General features: G+C 43.6%; 1 protein-coding gene across 1 annotated transcript in view; it reads left to right on the top strand.

The window, feature by feature from the left end:
• Positions 1–5,726: 5,726 nt before the first annotated feature.
• The window catches only part of LOC119171356 (uncharacterized), a 29,294-nt gene continuing 15,227 nt past the window's right edge, over positions 5,727–19,793 (top strand). The window contains exons 1-3 of the mRNA XM_075892126.1: positions 5,727–5,848; positions 12,398–12,482; positions 16,126–16,236. Coding sequence (XP_075748241.1) covers positions 5,756–5,848; positions 12,398–12,482; positions 16,126–16,236 — 289 coding nt within the window. The 5' untranslated portion in view covers positions 5,727–5,755. The remainder of the gene's footprint in view (positions 5,849–12,397; positions 12,483–16,125; positions 16,237–19,793) is intronic.

Here is a 19,793-nt window from a genome sequence, read left to right as displayed (position 1 = left end):
GGGTGCGCATCAATCTTGTAGGGCACCATGGTCGCGTAGAATGAGGCTCTCGACGCATGAGCTGCCGTTTTGACGAGTGTTAGGAAGCATCTCTGTGGACAGAGTCTTCCGCTTGAAGCGCAGCAGCAAGCCACTTGGCTGGGGTGGTGAGCGTCAATCCAGCGAGGCGCCTTTCGATCTCTTCAGGTACACCATCAGTCAATCCTGATACTATGTGAACGTCTTTTAAGTCTGCGAGGCGACCAAGGTGTGTCTTCTCTTCGTAGTAGTGCCTGATGCGCTGTTCTCTTTTGAGCCTGCAGTGTATGAATTGGCGGAAAGGCTCGCTAACAGGTGTAGAAAATCGTGATATCATGCTTGTTTTGGTGCCTTCCCACGTATCTTCTGCGTCGAAAATCTCGGTGAGGTACCAGCGGAATGCCTCACCTTCCAGGTACTCGCTGATGCAGTCGATGCGATCTCGTTCGGACCAGCTGACGTTGCTCGCCTTCGTTTCGAAGAGGTGCAACCACTTGTCAACAGGGACGTCGTCTTCAGCTCCGGTGTATTTCGGCAGGCTGATCATCTTCTTTGGTGGGCTCATGATGTTGCTGCGGTAGATCCTGTCGACTTAGTGTAACGAATGAGACATGGCGTCAGTCAGAACACCAGTTTATTCTGACCCTTCGTCTTCCTCCTCTTTCTTCCCCACATTCACTTGTGAAGCGTCACACACACACACACACACACACACACACACACACACACACACACACACACACACACACACACACACACACACACACACACATATATATATATATATATATATATATATATATATATATATATATACATTTGACTCCTTTTTTCCAACAAACAACAGTTGTGAGTCAGTGCCGTCTTTTCTTTCTCTTTTGCTCCTTCCTTGTCCTGTGTTTTCCGGTGTTGCACTATAAATAACTCCGGAGTTTTATCGGCTTTTTTCATTATTTCGTCAATTCTTTCGTAACTTTGCGTCCATAATGGCCCCATTAACACATCTACTTTCTGACAGCCAATGCATTTCGGTGTGGTCTACAGCTTGCGATAAAGCATTCGTGAAACTACGTCATCTGCCTAAATCTTTCCTGATTCTCCACACTTCGATTTAGTTGCCCCTACCGATATCCACAACAAAGCTAGCGGAGTCGGCCTCGGCGCTATTCTTTGTCAACGCAAATCTGAATTCGACGAGTACGCAGGTTTTTATCACAGTCGCACTCTTAATAGGGCTGAAGAGAATTATTCAGTCACAGAAAAAGAATGTTTGGCCATCGCTTGGGCAATCACAAACTTTTGACCTTACGTATATGGCCATCCATTTGATGTCGTGACTATTCACCACGCTCTTTGCTTGTTATCATTATTTATAGACCCATCTAGTCGTCTGGCTCATTGGGCATTACGTTTCCAAGACTATGATATTCGTATCGTCTATAGGTCCGGCCGTAGACACTCAGATGCCGACACTCTTTCCCCCCTATAATTCCCCATGAATATGGAACTACCTCTGCTTCCAGCTCCAGTACTGTGGTACTTTCATACACTGACATGCCTTCTGGGCAGCGCCAAGACGCTTGGATGGCCTTTATAATAGAGTTCCTGTTTCAGCCGCCCCAAGGTACCGCCACTCATTCACTGCGGCGCACAGCTCAACATTTTACCATCCGCGATGGAGTCCTATATCGTCGCAACTACCTTTCTGATAGCCGCAAGTGGTTGCTAGTGATCCATCTCCACCTACGGGTCGTTATCTGCGCTTCCTTTCCCGCAGATTCCCAACGAAACCATGCTGGCGTGACAAAAACGTATGCACGCCTCTGGCTGTGGTATACTGGCGCGGAATGCACTGGTTTTTCAGACAGCACTTACGTTCTTGTTCAAAATGTCAACGTAGAAAGAACCCACCGCACCTAGTTATTGTGCAACTGCAACCGTTGCCTTGCCCCTCCCAGCTATTTGACCCATCGGAACTGACTTATACGAGCCCTTTCCCTACACACCTGACGGGAACCGCTGGAGGATTGTCGCTGTTGATCACTTGACGCGGTATGCTTAATCTGCCGCGGTGCCAGAGGCCTCGTCACGTGAAGTGGGCCTATTTATGCTTCACAAGCTTGTTTTTCGTCATGGTTCATCTCGTGAGTTACTCAGCGACCACGGACGTACATTTCTCTCCAAAGCTGTAGAAGCCTTTCTTCGTGAATGTAACGGTGTGCATCGGACAATCGGCCCGTACCATCCGCAAACGAACTGAATGACCAAGCACTTCAAGCGCACATTGTGCGACATGTTATCTATGTACGTGTCTGCTGACCACACAGACTCGGACCACTACTACCGCTTTTACTTACGCTTACAACAGCGCCACCCAGTCCAAGACAGGATTCTTTGCGTTCTTTCTTCTCTACGGGCGCGAACCTTCCTCATTCATGGACACCATTCTTTTGCATCACCCGGACTTTTCCGAATCCCCTACTCTATCTGTAGTCACTGCTTATGCGGAAGAATGCAGGCAACTGGCATGTTTCTTAATCACACAATATCGAGCGTACCAGAAGGACCACCACAATGAAAACCTGCATTCCCAGTTATATTCACCTGAAACTTTGGTATGGCTACGCATCCCCTCTTGTTTTCCTGGCCATTACACAAAGCTACTGCCGAAGTACAAAAGCCCCTATCGAGTGATAAGTGAAGCTTCTCCGGACAACTATATTGTCTAACTGGTTCAATTACCGACAGACGGACGCCGTCATGGCCGTGGGACTGTTCATGCTCATGTTAATCGCTTGAAGCTGCACTACGACCCACCCGTCCTACCCAGTTCATAGGTAGCCTTGACGGCTCTTTTTCTGTGGGGGGAGGGGTGATTTGTAGCATGGATAAATTGCACAACCAGGAGCTCTAGCGAAAAAAAAGGACTGTTGTGGTTGCTGCTTGCGCTTTGAAAGTGTGCATCACAAAATTTTGATGCCGAAATCCGCCTATTATTTTCTAAATATACAGGTCTGGTCTGGCGCCATTTCCCCTTTGCTCTTGTATACTGTCCAGAGCCAAAAAACATCGATCATTTTTTTATTTGCCGACATTTCACGAGTCACAGGAAGAAAAATTTAGAAACTATATTCAGGAAATGAAACATTATCTTTAATTCTGAAAATATTCTTTTCCTTGGGGCTTCTTTTCTGGGCCACAGAAACAGGAGCGTATGCGTTGCAGTTTGTGAATTTCTCAGACACTCAAGAAGGTCGGCTTGATAAATTTTTTTTTTCTCTTTTTTAAACTAATGAATTTTTAGTCCTTAGAAATGAACATCTATTTATTCCTTTCAAATATTAGTTGTTTACCTACTTTATTCATTAGTCACCTTATCATCCACTCCTATATTTTCCAGATGACAATAATTATTTTTTCTTCTTGAAATTTTAACAATTTCTTTTCCCCATAACAATAACCGCCGGTTAACTTGGCCAATACACCATAGTAGGTACGAGCTAAAGCATATAGATTGATGGATAGATATGTGGGGTTTAACGTCCCAAAACCACCATGATTATGAGAAGCTGTAATAGAGAGCGCAGAAATTTCGACCACCTGGGGTTCCTTACCGTGCACCCAAATCTGAACACACGGGCCTACAACATTTCCGCCTCCATCGAAGATGCAGCCGCCGCAGCCGGGATTCGATCCTGCGACCTGCGGGTCAGCAGCCGAGTACCTTAGCTGCTAGACCACCGCTGAAGGACGCTAAAGCATATAAAAACAAGGAAACGCTCGCTCTGCTTGACAGCTGGTTGGTTCTAGACCTCTGCAATTTCTTTAATAAACGTCTCTCTGGCTTCCCGCTGAAATCGTGCTATATATTGGGACATTGTTATACTCACCAGTACTTTTTGTATGAATTATAGAGCTGGAATTACCACGTATATAGTGTCAGAAAGAAAAGCGGTTCATACTTGTGTTGTGTGGGTAATGTTTCCATTGCATTTTCGCTTCAAATGAGGGGGCTAATATGAAAACTCCCATTAGGCGTACACAACATTAGCCAACATTAGTGTGGATAGCAATGAAGCAGCCGTGCGTGCCGTTATAAAGACGCTTGAGGTAAGCAGCATGTGCGTCAAAGCTCACGGACAAGATCGGTGATGTAATGAAAACGCACGCACTGATTTTCATTGTCGATGGTTTCTTCACATTTCTTTCGACAGTTGCTTGAAGCCGGCTGTAAAAATTTGGTGGGTACAAAAAGCTACCATCACCATAAACGAGTATTTGCCACAGAATATGGCCAAACAGCACTATTTGCCGCTGGTGCACTAAAATGAAGAATGAAGTAGACCGTCAGCGATTGATTGATTTGATTGATTTGTGGGGTGTAACGTCCCAAAACCACCATATGAATATGAGAGACGCCGTAGTGGAGGGCTCCGGAAATTTCGACCACCTGGGGTTCTTTAACGTGCACCCAAATCTGAGTACACGGGCCTACAACATTTCCGCCTCCACCGGAAATGCCGCCGTCACAGCCGGGATTTGAACCCGCGACCTGCGGGTCAGCAGCCGAGTACCTTAGCCACTAGACCCCCGTGGCGGGGCTAGACGGTCAGCGAATGCCGATGAAGATATCTACGCTGATGTAATCAGCAATTGAGAAAAGCTTTATTAACCTTTGGGCATTAACCGAGGAATGAACACCTTAGCCGTATATTAGAGCTTCACTAAATCATCTGTACGGAGTGTTTGGGCGGCACATGCAAGCAGATAGTAAATAGGGATGTCAATAGGAATGAGTTGTCTGGCATTGCACTCGAACCTCTCTGTGCTTAGAAATAACCTAGCCTGCCATGGCTAAACGTCGGCAACAACTTGGAAGAAAACTATACTTTGTAAGTCATCCAGCTTGGCTGTTTCATGGCTTGGGTGATTTCGTGCTAGAGTCGCCCTTTTCTTCTCTCCTGAAGTTTAACATGCCGGTGCACGGGGGACAATCACCATGAAAAGGAACAGCTGTCAGTGGTAGTGGCTAGGAGGGCGACACTGTTGCAACACAGCATGCGTTCACAAATTTGTCGTAAAATCAGCAACCTCCCTTAAAAAAAAAAAACGCAGACACGTAGCGTGACCCAGGCGTCGACATTTAAATTGGCATCATTGTATAGCTGGACAATGTGGAGTCATGCATAATCAAGTGTAAGACATGAACCATGTAGTAATAAGTATGCAATAAAGGCCAGTTGGTGAAGTTCAGTGCATCCAAGCATCAACGTGAACCAAATATGTTCACGGTCAAGTGCTCACCGTTATCATACTAAAAAAAAACACATTATGCGGAATTATGTTGACACACTAGACGACAAGGTTTTCAGGCGTTTGACCGTAATTGAAGTAGCGCCCATGACACGTTTCTCAGAACTTATCACGTGACCACAGGGTAAGTGTGTTCCTGCAAAACTTATATAAAAAATCCGTCAGGTGTACAAAAAAAAAAAGAAGGGAGGAAAACGAACGGAAAACGAGAGAGTGCCCGAAGCGGGACGTATTTGTTCTACGCTCGCTGTGTAGAGTGTCCGTGCGAAATCGAGCCACCGCAGATGGCGTTTGCAGCTGCGACAAGTGCAAATAGAGAGTGCAGAGGCGAGGCTCCTGTTGTGTAGCTGTCGAGACAAGTGGACTGGTGACGCGAATCGGTTGGCGACCTTTGTATTTAAAGGCGACACCCGGCAAGCTAACAATGCGACCGCAGCCGAAGAAGAAACACCGGGAAGGCTTCAGGCGAGTCGATAGACACATCGACGCCAGCGAGGGCGCCGCTCATCTTTCAGAGGTGAGCGTGACGCTAAGAGGAACCAGGACACACGCGCCGAACACACCGGCGTGGTAGGCGTGTCCTGCGCAACATAAACGCCGCGCCCTTTCGCTTATGAGGCTTAAGCGCTCTAGCTCGTATGTGAGCGCCTGTCTATGTACATTGTGTGCTTTAACGGTGCTTCGAATGATGGGCTAAAGTGGCTCGCGTGGAGCTGACGGGCTACTTTTTGTAGCAGACAATGAGAGACACGCGTTCGCACAGCAGCAATTTGGACAGCGAAGTAACGTGATATCGCAAATACCGTAAAACATAATGTCAAAAAAATAAAACCAACTGACTAAACGTCCAAAATATGTCGAGGGAAATGCACGTTCATTGACAAAGCTATAGTGGAAGGATAGGTGGGCTCTAAGAACACGTACTTCCATGCCAGCACCCCTTGTGTGGCGTAACCTCTCTGCGTCATGCGCTGCACACGCTGTTGACACGAAAGGCAGCTGTTGGCGACATTACTGCGTATGAAGGTGCGCCTGAGCCACATGCAATGTGACATCCGTTTACCTTTTTAGATGAAAGCAGGGCGTTAACGTTGTTCCACAGAAATGTGTGCTATATAAAGCAGGTGCCAGAGAGCCGAGGACAAAACGGTTCATCACAATACCCGTTTTTCGTGGCGTCGCCGAGGCTAACGTTAATGTCAAGCCAATCTGTGCAGCATGCGTTGCAGAACTGAATCACAGAACTTAGTCGTGTGTCGTTTGTTAAACTACCCTTCAATGATCTAAGCGGGGTCCGATACTGAGCTGTGATGGTGTGCTCTAATGCTGTATTCGGGTGGTCGTTTTAGAGCGCTCTAGAGCACTCCGGAAAGCGACTCCGTGTTCGGGTGGTCGAAATCGAGCGCTAGACGTATGTTCGGTTGGTCGTCTCAGAGCGTCGTACTCCACTCCGAGCGCCTCCGACTGCTCCGGCTCCCAAGTTGGAGTGCCGCCGAAATCTGGAGGCGATCGGGTCACGTGACCACCCCGGCCGCCGCGGCTCGCCCCGCTCGCCTGCCCAGTCGGTGGCGTTCGCTGAGGCCTAACCGGCGGTTAGTTGTGGAAGTGTTTCGACGATTTTGCTTCTCGTGCTATTCTCCGCATCATTCTCCGCATCAAAATCACGATTTTGCTTCTCGTGATATTCTCCACATCAAAAAGCTGGGATTACTATTCAGAGCTCATGCTACAACTTACCTTCAATTATAGCGAATAACAGGCGCTCGGCTGATATCGGGGAACTTCGGCTGGGAGCTAACGCGTCCGATCCGGAGGCCGCCATTTGTTGAGACACCTGGGCCGGCCTGGCTGTTTGCAGTTACCGTTTTGGCCGCGCCGCGGCGCCACGGTCGCGTGCTACTCCAAAATCGGGTACGCGTTCGGTTGGGGAGCGGTGACTCTTGCTCGGAGTGGGGGAAGCGGCGCATCGGCGTACTCCGAGTCGGAGTATCAGAGCGACCACCCGAATACAACATTACAAACCCGACGTGCGCGTGGTGGAGCCGTCCACTTGGCGTAGCTTTAGCCGACAATCTCTTCGTGAAGCCAGCCTTTCTGTACGAAGCAATGCATATATGCCTTATCTTCCTGCGTGTTAATAAAGACCGAACGAGCACATCAAGTGGTCGCTTAAGTTAAGACATGTTGCGCAACACAGAGACGCTGATTTGTCTGTGGTATTCGCGACGATGCGTTTGACGGTCACTTCCAATTGCGTAGGCTTGGAACAAAATAACGTAAATGTAGCAGCGTGACGACAGCTAACCCTGTACAATAACGAAGATTTTTTGTGAAGTAACAGGATCCTCCATCATTATGTTCGACTAAACACTGTATTTGGTATACTAAATGGCTCTTTGCGGTATTCGTTACTTTCAATGTTGCACCTACTAGAAACACTCGACTTTTCTTTAGCATGCTAGCTTTGGTGTTTTTGCACTAACTAACCAGTAAGAGGGTCGTCGTGCAGATATATAAAAACACAACGGTAGATTATCTTGAACGCTACATCGTTATTTTCATTGTAATTGGCCCTGGCATATGAAGAATGACTACTGAAGTTTCTTTTTTTAATGCCTTTGTTTCCCGTGGTGCACGCTCAGTGGACAATTTCAGGACTGACTTATGAACTCTTCTGGCTGTTTAAATTTTTCTTTTTTTATGTAACAATATAGTAAAGAAACATCAGAATTCAACGCTTCAAAATATGTGACACTGCCGCGCGCGACAATGTAATTACTGAATGCACACAAATCTCAAATTTATTACTTCAGTTCATCCATACCAGCATCAATATAAACGGTTCAGCATATCAATCTATCAACGAACAGGTGATTTTTTTTGCCCATTGTCTTATGGAGAAATAGCACCCCTTGAAGAGTGCCCGCGTTTTCCCAACACTGATTGTTCCCACAAGAATTTTCAAATTTTCTTCGTGCAAGCTAGCATATTTTTCACAGTGCTGGCGTATAGACATGACAACAATGCCTAAATGTATCTGATAAATGTTCTCTCATTTTCGCTGAGCCAGTCGATTGATGAAGAGTTCCAATATATCGTCATTTTTTGGGCTAGCTAGTTAGTTCAAAATCTTGCTTAGTGAAGCACTGATATGGTTAGGAAAAGAAAACATGACCAAGACGATGCCCACTATCCCGTCGTGTGCTCTTTTTTTAACCATATAGGCGCTTTCCTTAGGAAGATGGTGAAAACATACTCCGTCTTTTTACGTGAAACATCTTCTAATACTATACTTTGTATATAAGACAACCATTTTTGGTATTAGAAAATTAAAAACTTAACGAAGGCTTTCTTGCTCTGTATTGACAAGATGCTACCATACGAATTGCTCGACATTCAAAGCTCAAATATTTCACTCAGGTGCATCAAGTTGTAGCCTCTCTAAAAGAAAGTTTAACAAAATTTTCAATCACTCTGGTTGGTTTGCGTCTTTTAGCACTGAGCCCGTCACTGTACCCGCCGGAAGCATTCATGTAGTACAGATACTCGATAAATTGATGAACGCCGCGTAAAAACGCTTCATTTCGTGCTCTAAAAACGATGTCCCCAATCGAGCATGATAGCCAGAAATCACTGCTTACACACGCCACTAACTTTACTTATTTGAAGAACCACAAAGACAGGATGGTAACTACAGTTACAAGAGGGTAATGTCGCACGTTTAAGAACCCCAGGTGGTCGAAACTTTTGGAGCCCCGCACTACGGCGTCCCTGACAATCATATGGTTGTTTTGGGACGTTAAACCCCACATATCAATAAATCAAGAAGGTAATGTAAAAAAATTAAGTAAGTTTAATATTAGTTATTATTATCCACTATATTTACTTATTTTAGGAACCAAAAACACTGGATGATTACTACAGTTACAAGAAGGTAATGTCGACAAATAAGTAAGTTTACTAATACTTATTATTTTCAAGGCATGATGAGAAACACAGTATCACTACACACACTGAAAGCAATAACTTTATTGGCATGAAGTGCCTTGTAGTTAACAGGCGTGCATCCTATCATTCTTTGCATCTGGCCTTGTTCTCCCTCAGTTCGTTTGCCTGAGCTAATAAGTGAGAAGCAGCTTCATTAAAAAAGTGTGCACGCATGATTGTAGGTTAATTACTCGAGTTACAGCGTTACTAGGTACAATTTTGTAATTTCATTCTATAAAGCAGCAGTTTATTAAGAGTTAGCCCAATTGTATTTTAGGTTATTCATATTCATTACCTAAGTTTCACTTGCACGAGCTGGGCTTAATCAGAATGACTCTGAGTGGAATGCTTTCGTGTGTGTGCATGTGTGTGACTGCGATTTTTTTCCTCAGCACTACTCACTTTCACTCCGCCCTTTCTCTTGTTCAAGCCCCATTTCCCAACCCCAGGGCAGAACAGGATACCAGATGCTACGTGCTGGTTAGCCTTCCTCTTTATCTCTATGTCACTGCAGTGCGTAACTCGACTGAGTGATAGGAATGTTCATCTTGAAAAAAAATGCAATCTCCCGCTAAAGGGAACCACGTGTGGATTCGAAGCAGCGGGTAGACGGTGAACGACACGTAAAAAAGCTCGTCTACGTCACCTTAAGCAGGTGCGCCAACATTCAGAACCTCTACGCTGCCAGTCACCATGACTTGATGCCGGTCACTGCTGCCGTTCACTGTTGCCGGTTATTTTGTTATAGCACTGTTAAACATCTGCTGCCTCAACGCACACGCCAGAGATATCGAGCGTGATCCCATGCTAACCAAAGAAGACATGCGCTGTCTGATGCAAACGCGGAACACCGCCAGACCGATGAACAACTGCTACGAAGCGATCGTATGTACTATAAGGAAGCGTTTCGTTGCCTTCACCGCGCACCCTGGAGAAAGAGACGGGAGGGAGGGGGAGGTGTGAGAGAGGAGATAAGCATGCACAGGGGGGGTGTGGACGCCACGGGAAGGGAAGCCCTGCCATAAGCTGCTTTTCATCTAAAGCTTGGAACCGGTACTACATTTAGCTCCGTCTTATGTCGGGCATATCTAAAGCCAAGAAGACGCTCCTACGTTTCCTGTGTCTTGTAGTGGCCTTCACGAATGTCTCCTCATGGCGGATAAGAATGGCCAGCAACCCTTCATGTACTAACAGTATCTTGAGAGAGAGAGAAAAAAAAACTTTATTATATTTATATACAGGGAGTATGTGGAAGGTGGCCAGGTGTGAGCCACCCCTCACAAACACTAAGTGGGCGGTGAGGAAGCAATCACCAGCCTTCTCTGTTATTGTCCTCGTTTCAGCGTGCCCAGAAAACAATTTTCGAGAGTATTGGACGGGCTTGTAAATCGCCCATTGTCGGAGGAAAGCACTTTGGGACAAAATTCTCAGCAGAGCAGGATTTGAGAGCGTTGTCGCGTTTCTTGCACACAACTGGTCTTTAAAATGAAGTAATAATAACGTAGCTTATGGCGCGAAAATAAAAAAAACACGAGAGAAGAGAAGCGCGAACTACCAACTTCTCTCGAGTTTTTTTTTTTTTTCGCGCCATAAGCTACGTTAAGAATGAACGAACTCGCCCAACAAGTTGCTCCGCTCAAATAATATTGGCCCGCAATTTTATTCAACTGGGTTGTTTCCCCGTTTCTTCTTTTTATCTTTGATTTACTATTTCTTTTTTTTTTGTAAAATCTCTTCTCTACAATTTTTATTACCTTTACCTCTTACTTAACAGAGGCTTGACAGCTGGTTTTGGAACTGGCTAACCTCCCTGCTGTCCTTCTGTCTTCCTCTTCCTCCTCTATTCTGAAGGAGGCGCGACTTCCCGTACGAGGCTTAGCGTATATACAGTATTTGAAAGCACGGATATATGCGGATAGTCTGCCCTTGTTAAAAGTAATGAGAGGCGTGTGCTCTTTCTTTTTTTCTTTTTTTATGATGCTTGGGACTCGCTCGCTATACCGAGCTGGTGCGCATGAAAACAGAGAATGTAAGTCAGGTATGTCAACACTGTTTCTGAACTCAGACATTGAACCAGGGAAATGGTTTTTCTTTCGTTCCAACTAAGGCCTTGTAGCTTTACAAGAACAGAACTCTTGGGTCAGACGGCCATGCTTTCGGGCGAAAATGCCGTGGGGCACGCAAACAGCCAGAGAAGATTGTGCCACTCTGGCCCTGCGTCAGCACCCAACTATTCCGGAAATTCAGGCTAACTGGCCTGAATTACTCGCATGCGAAGAAAGAAAAAATGAAGATGAAGCATGTGGCGTTTGCGATGCTCCTGTCAACTCTCGCTTTATCGAAATCTCTTGCTGTGTCAGCTGATGTTAAGGTTGCTTTCAAGAGACTATAATATGGAATAAAATGAACACATATTTTCACAGGCACCCACTACAGACACTGGGGCAGTAGTGTCTGTAACGGGAGCTTGCGAAACCAGGCAGTAATAATAAACGCTTTGCCTGATTACATACATGGTTTGGGGGAAAGAAGAGGTTGGAAACTCGTTAAGACAGCAAACTCAAATGCTCATGACTGACTAGAACAACCGGTGCAATGGAACCCCTGAGAATTAACCTGTGGTGATTTCATCACAAATATTTCATGTGTGGCTCAGTGTAGGCCGAGATTTCGCATGCCGTCATCGTCGTATGCTACCGCAACCCAGGAAAAACCCCATGTAGCAACGACATTTGAGCACGCACTCATGCCAAAGAGAAGTCTTCCTCTTGCAATGCGTTTATGATGATATTAAAGAAGACAGAGCCATATATGTGTAATAAAATTTCAAGCACGTGCTCTCACCGAAAAGCTTTCTTCCATTTGTTCTTTGAGGGCCTCGGTGTTCAAAGAAATAAATAAAAATAAACAGAAAAACGCAGGAAAGACTACAAAAGAGAAAAAAAAAACAATGAGGAAATAAATAGAAGGCTGCCTGGCTCCTCGTTCTTGGTGCCATTATTTCAAGTTACTTTAATTTCGTTTTTTAATCATTGCTGCAGTTGAAACAGTGTTACAGTCACGTTCTTTGAATGTGCAGATGGCGCTGCTACTGCGAGCGGCCTGCACAGGCCTCTCCCTTTTCCTTTGCTCCGCTGTTCCTTTGGTGATGTCACCTTCAAAGTGTAAGTGGCCCCAAAAAGTTTAAGCACCTTGATTGAGCATTCATGTGACAGGATTGAACTGCGTCTTGCGAATGATAGGCCATTAGCATGCAATTGCTCATGCACCGATAAATGTTAAAAATGAAAGCCGGTGTGGTTATACTACGCTTTATCTTTCTGTTAGTCGGGCGCAGCATTCTGCTGGAAGGAAAGCGGCCTTGTAATAGCTACAAGCACATTAAAAGAACATTTCAATATATTTCTGGCTATGATAGACCCGTTGGCATTGGCAGATGTGAAACTGTTGCACGAAATGACGCATACATAAAGAAGCGCTGCCTGTTGGCCACTCTCCGGCGGTGTTTAAGTAGGTCGCTACAGCGTCTATAGCGTATACTGTAATCTTTGAGCTGTTGCGAGTACACTTGTGCACCTAACTTTAGGCGCACAGAAAGAACCACAGGTGTTCAAAGTTGATTCACAGTGCCCCAAGCGTTCATGCATTACAATCATACCCTGATTTCTGCACTAGATTTTTAAAATTTAGTTATTATTTCCCTAATTATAGTTGAAATTGTTCTTTTTGTTTCTGGTCACGCAGAGCAATGTATATATCCTATGCAATAAAGTAAACGAGCGTAGGGGTGATATAGTAGGATATTGGTTGACTAAAAACTCTCAACTCAAGCATTTTAGGAGAACCTCTACGTAGGAGAACCTTTACGATGCATAAATGTGAAGTCTCCCGTGAATAGATCAGTCTCGTCAGGTATGATAACCGCGAATAGCGCACATCGGGTCACCATTGTAGGCAAAAAGGTTCGTCGAAACAAGCTTCAGATTTCATGAGCCCCTTCGAATGCAGTGGTGCTCTGGGTATATGGTGCGAATGAATGACCTAATTTTTATATTAATACTCGAAAACACTTGAATGATGTAAGCTCACAGAATAAAAACATAAAACAATAATGTAAAAGGCCATATAAGGGAAAATTCTACTTCATACCACAAAGCGCAAAAACGAACACGAGAGAAGAATTAGACCGGACAAACGCCCACATTGAAGTAAGGTTTTATTTCAGATCCTGAACCTATAGAGACTCTTATTCGAAGCTGCAAAAAAGAAACAGGGTAAATGAACACGCATCGTCTATGCCAAACAATCAAGCGGTTTCTCTATTTTTTTAGATAACGGGAAATAAGTCACGACACATTCGTTTCCCAGCCTCGCTATCTCCCACGCATCTCTCTTTTTTTATAACTGTCTTGTCACAATAGCGATATATAACTGCAGTGGGACTAAAGTGGACGGGAGGCACGGTGGATATGCATCACATTTCTTGAAATGCACAACAAGTGCACCATACTCATTTATTCATTTATTTACTTATTTAGTTGTTTGTTTATTATTTATCTACTTGTTTATTTATTTTTATTACCTTCAAGGCCAAAAGGCAAAAAGGAGTGGGTAAATACATGAAAGATACAAATAAAACAGCGCAATAGCTAAAAATAGAACACTATAACAAGAAGACACAGTTAACACCAATATTTCTCCAGTATATACAAAATAGAAGTTGTTTGAAGAAAAGAAATAAAATTAAACAGTAGCATAAGTACAGATAACAGATTTTCCTGGTTATGCAATGTTAGCTAATGTTTCGTGAAAACATATGCAACCAGTGATGATTGCGACACTTGAGAGAAGGTGGTTCCAATCTTGAGATGCGCGACGAATAAACGACATAAAAAAATACTTAGTGTGACATGATGCGATTCCTTCCGGGTGATTCCATGAGAGATCGACACGGGTCCAAAAGTTGATATTTTAGATTTCATTGAGTATTTTATATTTCGTGCACCTCTCACCAGGTAGCCCGAAAGTCAACTTCGTTTTATGATTAACGGCATAACTTACGAGAAAAAAAAAAATGTCAAACTTCACCAACACGGAGGCACCAATTTCGTCACCTGTCATTTTCGAAAATTGCAGATGCTATAGAAAGACAAATATTTTTATTTCAAGGGAGATATTTTTTACCTGAAATGCATGTCTAATGAAAAATGAATTCATACGGTTTCAAATTTGTAGACTTTAAGAAAATAGCTTTTTAAAATGTCTAATTTTGCGACAGTGTAAAATAAGTTGCGTATTCCCCATTTTTTGTCTCCGAAAGTAATGCAAGCAGCGTTTTCAAACTTGACACGTTTTAAGGATATAGTATGTTCATTATGTACATGAATTATTGCTGCCGTAGGGCAAATGTACATTTTTATATATTACCTCAAAAGTCTCTTATTGACAAAAGTGTACTCCACTGAAATTTGAATAATAAAAAAAACACCACCCTTAATTTTTCTTAAAATCTCGTAAATAGACAACCGAAGGCCATCCTACAGTAATATAGAAAAACATGTTGCATTATTTTCTTTTTAGCGACAATATTTGTGGTACAAATCAGAGCTTTTCGAGAATGCGCTGATAAGTTAAGAAATCTAGACATCGGAACGGAAAAGCGGCAATAAGCTTCAAACGCGAGTAAACGTGACCGCATTTGGTGAAGAAAGGCTGTTTTAGCAGATAGGAGTAACTATTTTGAACGCGGTATTCTACAGTATCTGAATTCACTCTTATACGTAGAGCACTGAGACTTCTAATATGTGGTGCCTCTCCATTACTGACACACAGATGGAGCTGCTGTGACGGCCATGTGTTTGCAAAACGTTGGGTAAGAGAATTGAACGTTGAATGAGTTCGTAAACAATTCATAACAAAATTTTATTATTTGGGGCACGAAGACTGCCGCATGAGACTGAAGAACACGCTTTAGGGCAAGTTGTCATCCGTCGTCTGCTCTACAAATGAATTGCTGTGCGCCACATCTCGGAGGCAACGCTTTAGATCATATGGTTCAAAGTAGGGACAAAGATTACGCCTCCCGTAATTTTATCGACAAAAACATTGTGAAATTCATTTTAACGTACTATACCTCAGTTTTGCATTCGAACTGTGGATACTTGTGCGCAACCGTGACTGTTGGTTGGACATTTAACGCTGCCGAGTACGTCCAAATTTCATTACGTGCCGAGTATGTCCAAATATGACAAACAATGCAATGCAGCCATATATAAGTATCAAATTATTATTTGAATAATAATAATAATAATAATAATAATAATAATAATAATAATAATAATGCTTTCATGAACCCCAATGCAAATTTGCAGGAAGGAGTGAGAATAAAAGTGTCTCTATACTTGCCTTTGTTACCAGCACCTACATACTCCCGAATTTCCTAACGTTCTGCAATGAATAAAATATTTTTTCCCCAATGTGATGCATACATGACACAATGTTCCCCCTAGCACCCCCCTATGCTTTCTTTGTTTCTTTGGCTTCATTATCTGCTGGTTTGCATAGCCAGTATTGTCAGAATGCCAGATAATGAGCAGTGATGGCCATTAGGAAAGCTAAATATTAAAAAAAAACAAAGATATTTAAAAGCTCGCTTTATCGGCGCAACAATCAGAAATGTTGGCGTCTCTGGGCAAGCGACTTTCACAGTCGCAACCGCTGGCGTGTGAAACGTTCTTTGTTCGTCACTGGAGAGTGCTAAGGTTTGTGCAATCAAGTGTTTTCTACAAAAAAGATTGCGCTATGCAGATGCCCGGAGCCTGGACACTCGAACACTTCACAACGGCAGCGTCCAACGTGAGAAGAGGCAGCTCTCGGAAGTCGTGTATGCGCTGAGTTCGGGAGCAAGGCTCATCATTGGTACGTCGTTTTTATTCGTGAAGAGGCAGTTTGTGCGCAGATAATGTTTTAGTTTTACTCCATGAGTAGGTTGAGTTAGGACATTCGCGGAATATCATCATGGTCCACTTTTTGTGGGACTAACGTAACATTGGGCTACGGTTAGTTAAGCTCACACACACGTGTCTATCTATCTATCTATCTATCTATCTATCTATCTATCTATCTATCTATCTATCTATCTATCTATCTATCTATCTATCTATCTATCTATCTATCTATCTATCTATCTATCTATCTATCTATCTATCTATCTATCTATCTATCTATCTATCTATCTATCTATCTATCTATCTATCTATCTATCTATCTATCTATCTATCTATCTATCTATCTATCTATCTATCTATCTGTCTATCTGTCTATCTGTCTATCTATCTATCTATCTATCTATCTATCTATCTATCTATCTATCTATCTATCTATCTATCTATCTATCTATCTATCTATCTATCTATCTATCTATATCTTTGTGTGGTATGAGCTGGCGACTTCTCTTTTAACTGATAAACAAGAACATATTTTTACGGAATATTCTCAGGTCAACTCTGTTGGTTGGATACTTAATGCTGCGTAATTGCCTAATAATTTCATGACGTGCCCAGTACGTACAAATAGGACAAAAAGTTGAAAGTAGCCTTATATTTCTATCAGATTATTAATTATTAGGTGATTAATAATAATTATATATATATATATATATATATATATATATATATCCTGATGAAGGCCAGACTCTAGGCCGAAACATCAAAACAAACCACGTTGTGACCGCTCACGGAGGATCTACTTGACTATCTGCAACGCTACTGCACTCAACCACCATGATTTCCTATATATATATATATATATATATATATATATATATATATATATATGTCTTGAATCCAGTGATAAATAGAAATCGGCTTGAGCGGACAAACATACGAAAACATTTATTACTGCTACGTTTCGGCCGGGGTCCGGCCTTCGTCAGGGAATACATTGCAAACGTCAACGTGCTGCTTATATACATTGGGGGCCCCCAACACGTGTCTATTTAATATCAAATGTCACATATATGACAGTGGCACACAAATCAACATGCGAAACAGCACGATGTGATAATGACAGGACTATATCACGAAATGATAATATACGGTGAAGTCTGTGCAGCAAAAAAGGGCGTTTTTCACAGTCACGGAAAGGATCAATATAACAAGGGTGGTTATATACCGCGAATGCATTTAACAGTATTGCGTTAGAAGAACTCGATGAACTAACAAGAAACATAAATAAATAACCAGCAACAATGCGCTAAAAGAATTAACAAAAACAGGTGTAAAGCAACGAGAACAGCAATACGGAGGAGGAAGAAAGTTTAGGCGGAAAGACAGGGAGGTTAGCCAGTTCTTAGACCGGCTGGCTACCCTGTGCTGGGGAAAGGGGTGAGGAGAATGATAGATGTTAAAAAGAAATGCTGCGAAGAGAAGGAGAAATTAAAAAAAAAAAACTGCGACAGAGGAAAGGCAACATCAAAGAGTATAAGACACTAAAGTCTGTCTCTGAGGCCAGTTGTCCGCAAAAAGCGCAGCAAAGCTTTCAAAGCCTTCTGGGCTGAGGATGGGCTTGGCCAATGACCCAGAATCCTTTGTTCCGACAAAGGCCGATTGTCTAGTCTATCCAGAATACAAAGAAAACACAGGTGAATTATGTGGCAATAGTGGTTTGAAAAAAAAAGAAAAGAAAAACGTAGGTAAAAGTGAGATACATGGCATTCATGAGAATGAAATATAACAGAATTGTATGTAACAGGCTGAATACTGATGAAAGCGGCAGGCATGTGATAGGGAATTTAGCCTTCTCCGTGACATAGTGATCCCGTTGCTGAACGCGCGCCCAGGAACGTGAGCTTTCCTGCGCTTTAGTTAATGCCGAATGACAGTGCTTTAAATTTGTAGATGAGAAATGATTCGCGTGCTTCCTGTTCGTGGTGAGAATTAAAACCAGATTCTAATATGGTTGCTGTTAGGTCATCGAGTGAATGTCCTGTCGCATTCAGGTGCTTAGATAAGGGTAGGTTAGGAAAAGTTGTGACATGCGCCTTGTGGTTATTAAACCACAGTCTGAATGGTGTCGCTGTCTGGCCTAAGTACTGAAGCTTACAGACTGAGCACTCAAGTAGGTACACACAGTTACTTGTATCGCAATCGTAATCACCATTAATTTTCATTGTGAAATTTAACGCCGAACTGTGGGCTGAAATAGAGGTGGTCATGTGTACGCAAACCTTGCAACGTGGTTTGCCACAAGGGTGGCAACCTGAATAGGCAGGATGAGTTAGTACAGATGAAGTCAGCATATTGTGCAATTTTCTCGACCGGCGATAGACTACACGTGGCGATTCCGAAAATATGTTTTTGAGACAGTCGCTCTGCATAAGAATGTTGTGGTGCCTTCGTAGGATGTGGTTGATAGTGTTGACATGTCCGTGTGGATAGTGTGACATGTCCGAGAAGCAGGGATTAGGGGTGCTTTGTCTTTCTGCGCAAAGTCGAATACAGAGACGTGCTTCGAAAGTACACTGACCAAAGTTCGGCGTTCACTTGTGCTCAGCGACTTATTGACCATTGACAGAAGAGCAGTTTCAAAACTGTGACTACGATGTTCTTCCGGCGCATCTCTAAGCTCGGTCACCAGTAAGGCTTCGTGTTGTCCACTGACGACGGCTAACTTTAGACCATCTGGTAACATCACGGGTTCTGTTGAGCAATTGACAGTCCATAAACCAGCGCGTCCACGTCTGATCGACACCACACAATGTGGAATCAACACATTCTTTTTCATGCAGTTGGTGTACACTGGTTCTACGTTGGCATCAAAGTTGGCGGAATAGCTGTCGCTGCAACCAACAGGTACACGAACGGTTGATAACGGTGGTATGATAGTGTCACCACAGACACACAATGCCGTCTCACCATCCACAGGGTTTTCCAAGAGTGCTGGCGGAACGTGATCACTCAATACTATTGTCCCTGTGCGGCAGTCGACAGTCGCACCACACTCCCTCAAAAAGTCTATACCCAAAATAACATCATGTGTCGCGTGCGGAATAATCACAAACTCCGTTGGGATAACGCAGCCTCCGAGAAACACGTCAGCTTGACACACACCAACAGGATGCAGTGCTTCACCACTCACTCCGCAAAACTTCGAAGCTTGATTCCACTTAAATGAAACCTTCCGCCCCAAGGTATCTTTAAAACACGCACTCATGACCGAAATGGTTGCCCCCGTATCCACCAAAGCCATCAAAGGCACATCGTCAACATAAACACGTACTTTGTTCTTGAGCATCAACACAGGAGGTATTTCTGATATTAGCACGTCTCCGGCGACCTCACCTCCATCGGCTGCGCTTGCTAGTTTTCCTGTGGCAAAGGAAACGTGTTGCGACGCCGTGGTGAAGGAGAACGGGGAACACGAGGCGGTGGAGGCGTCAAGCTCCTGTCAGATGTAGGGGAGTGGTTCCGGAAGCT

Source organism: Rhipicephalus microplus, chromosome 4, assembly GCF_043290135.1.
Source record: "Rhipicephalus microplus isolate Deutch F79 chromosome 4, USDA_Rmic, whole genome shotgun sequence".
In the NCBI taxonomy this organism is placed as follows: domain Eukaryota; kingdom Metazoa; phylum Arthropoda; class Arachnida; order Ixodida; family Ixodidae; genus Rhipicephalus; species Rhipicephalus microplus.
This window is presented reverse-complemented; position numbering and strand designations above follow the sequence as displayed.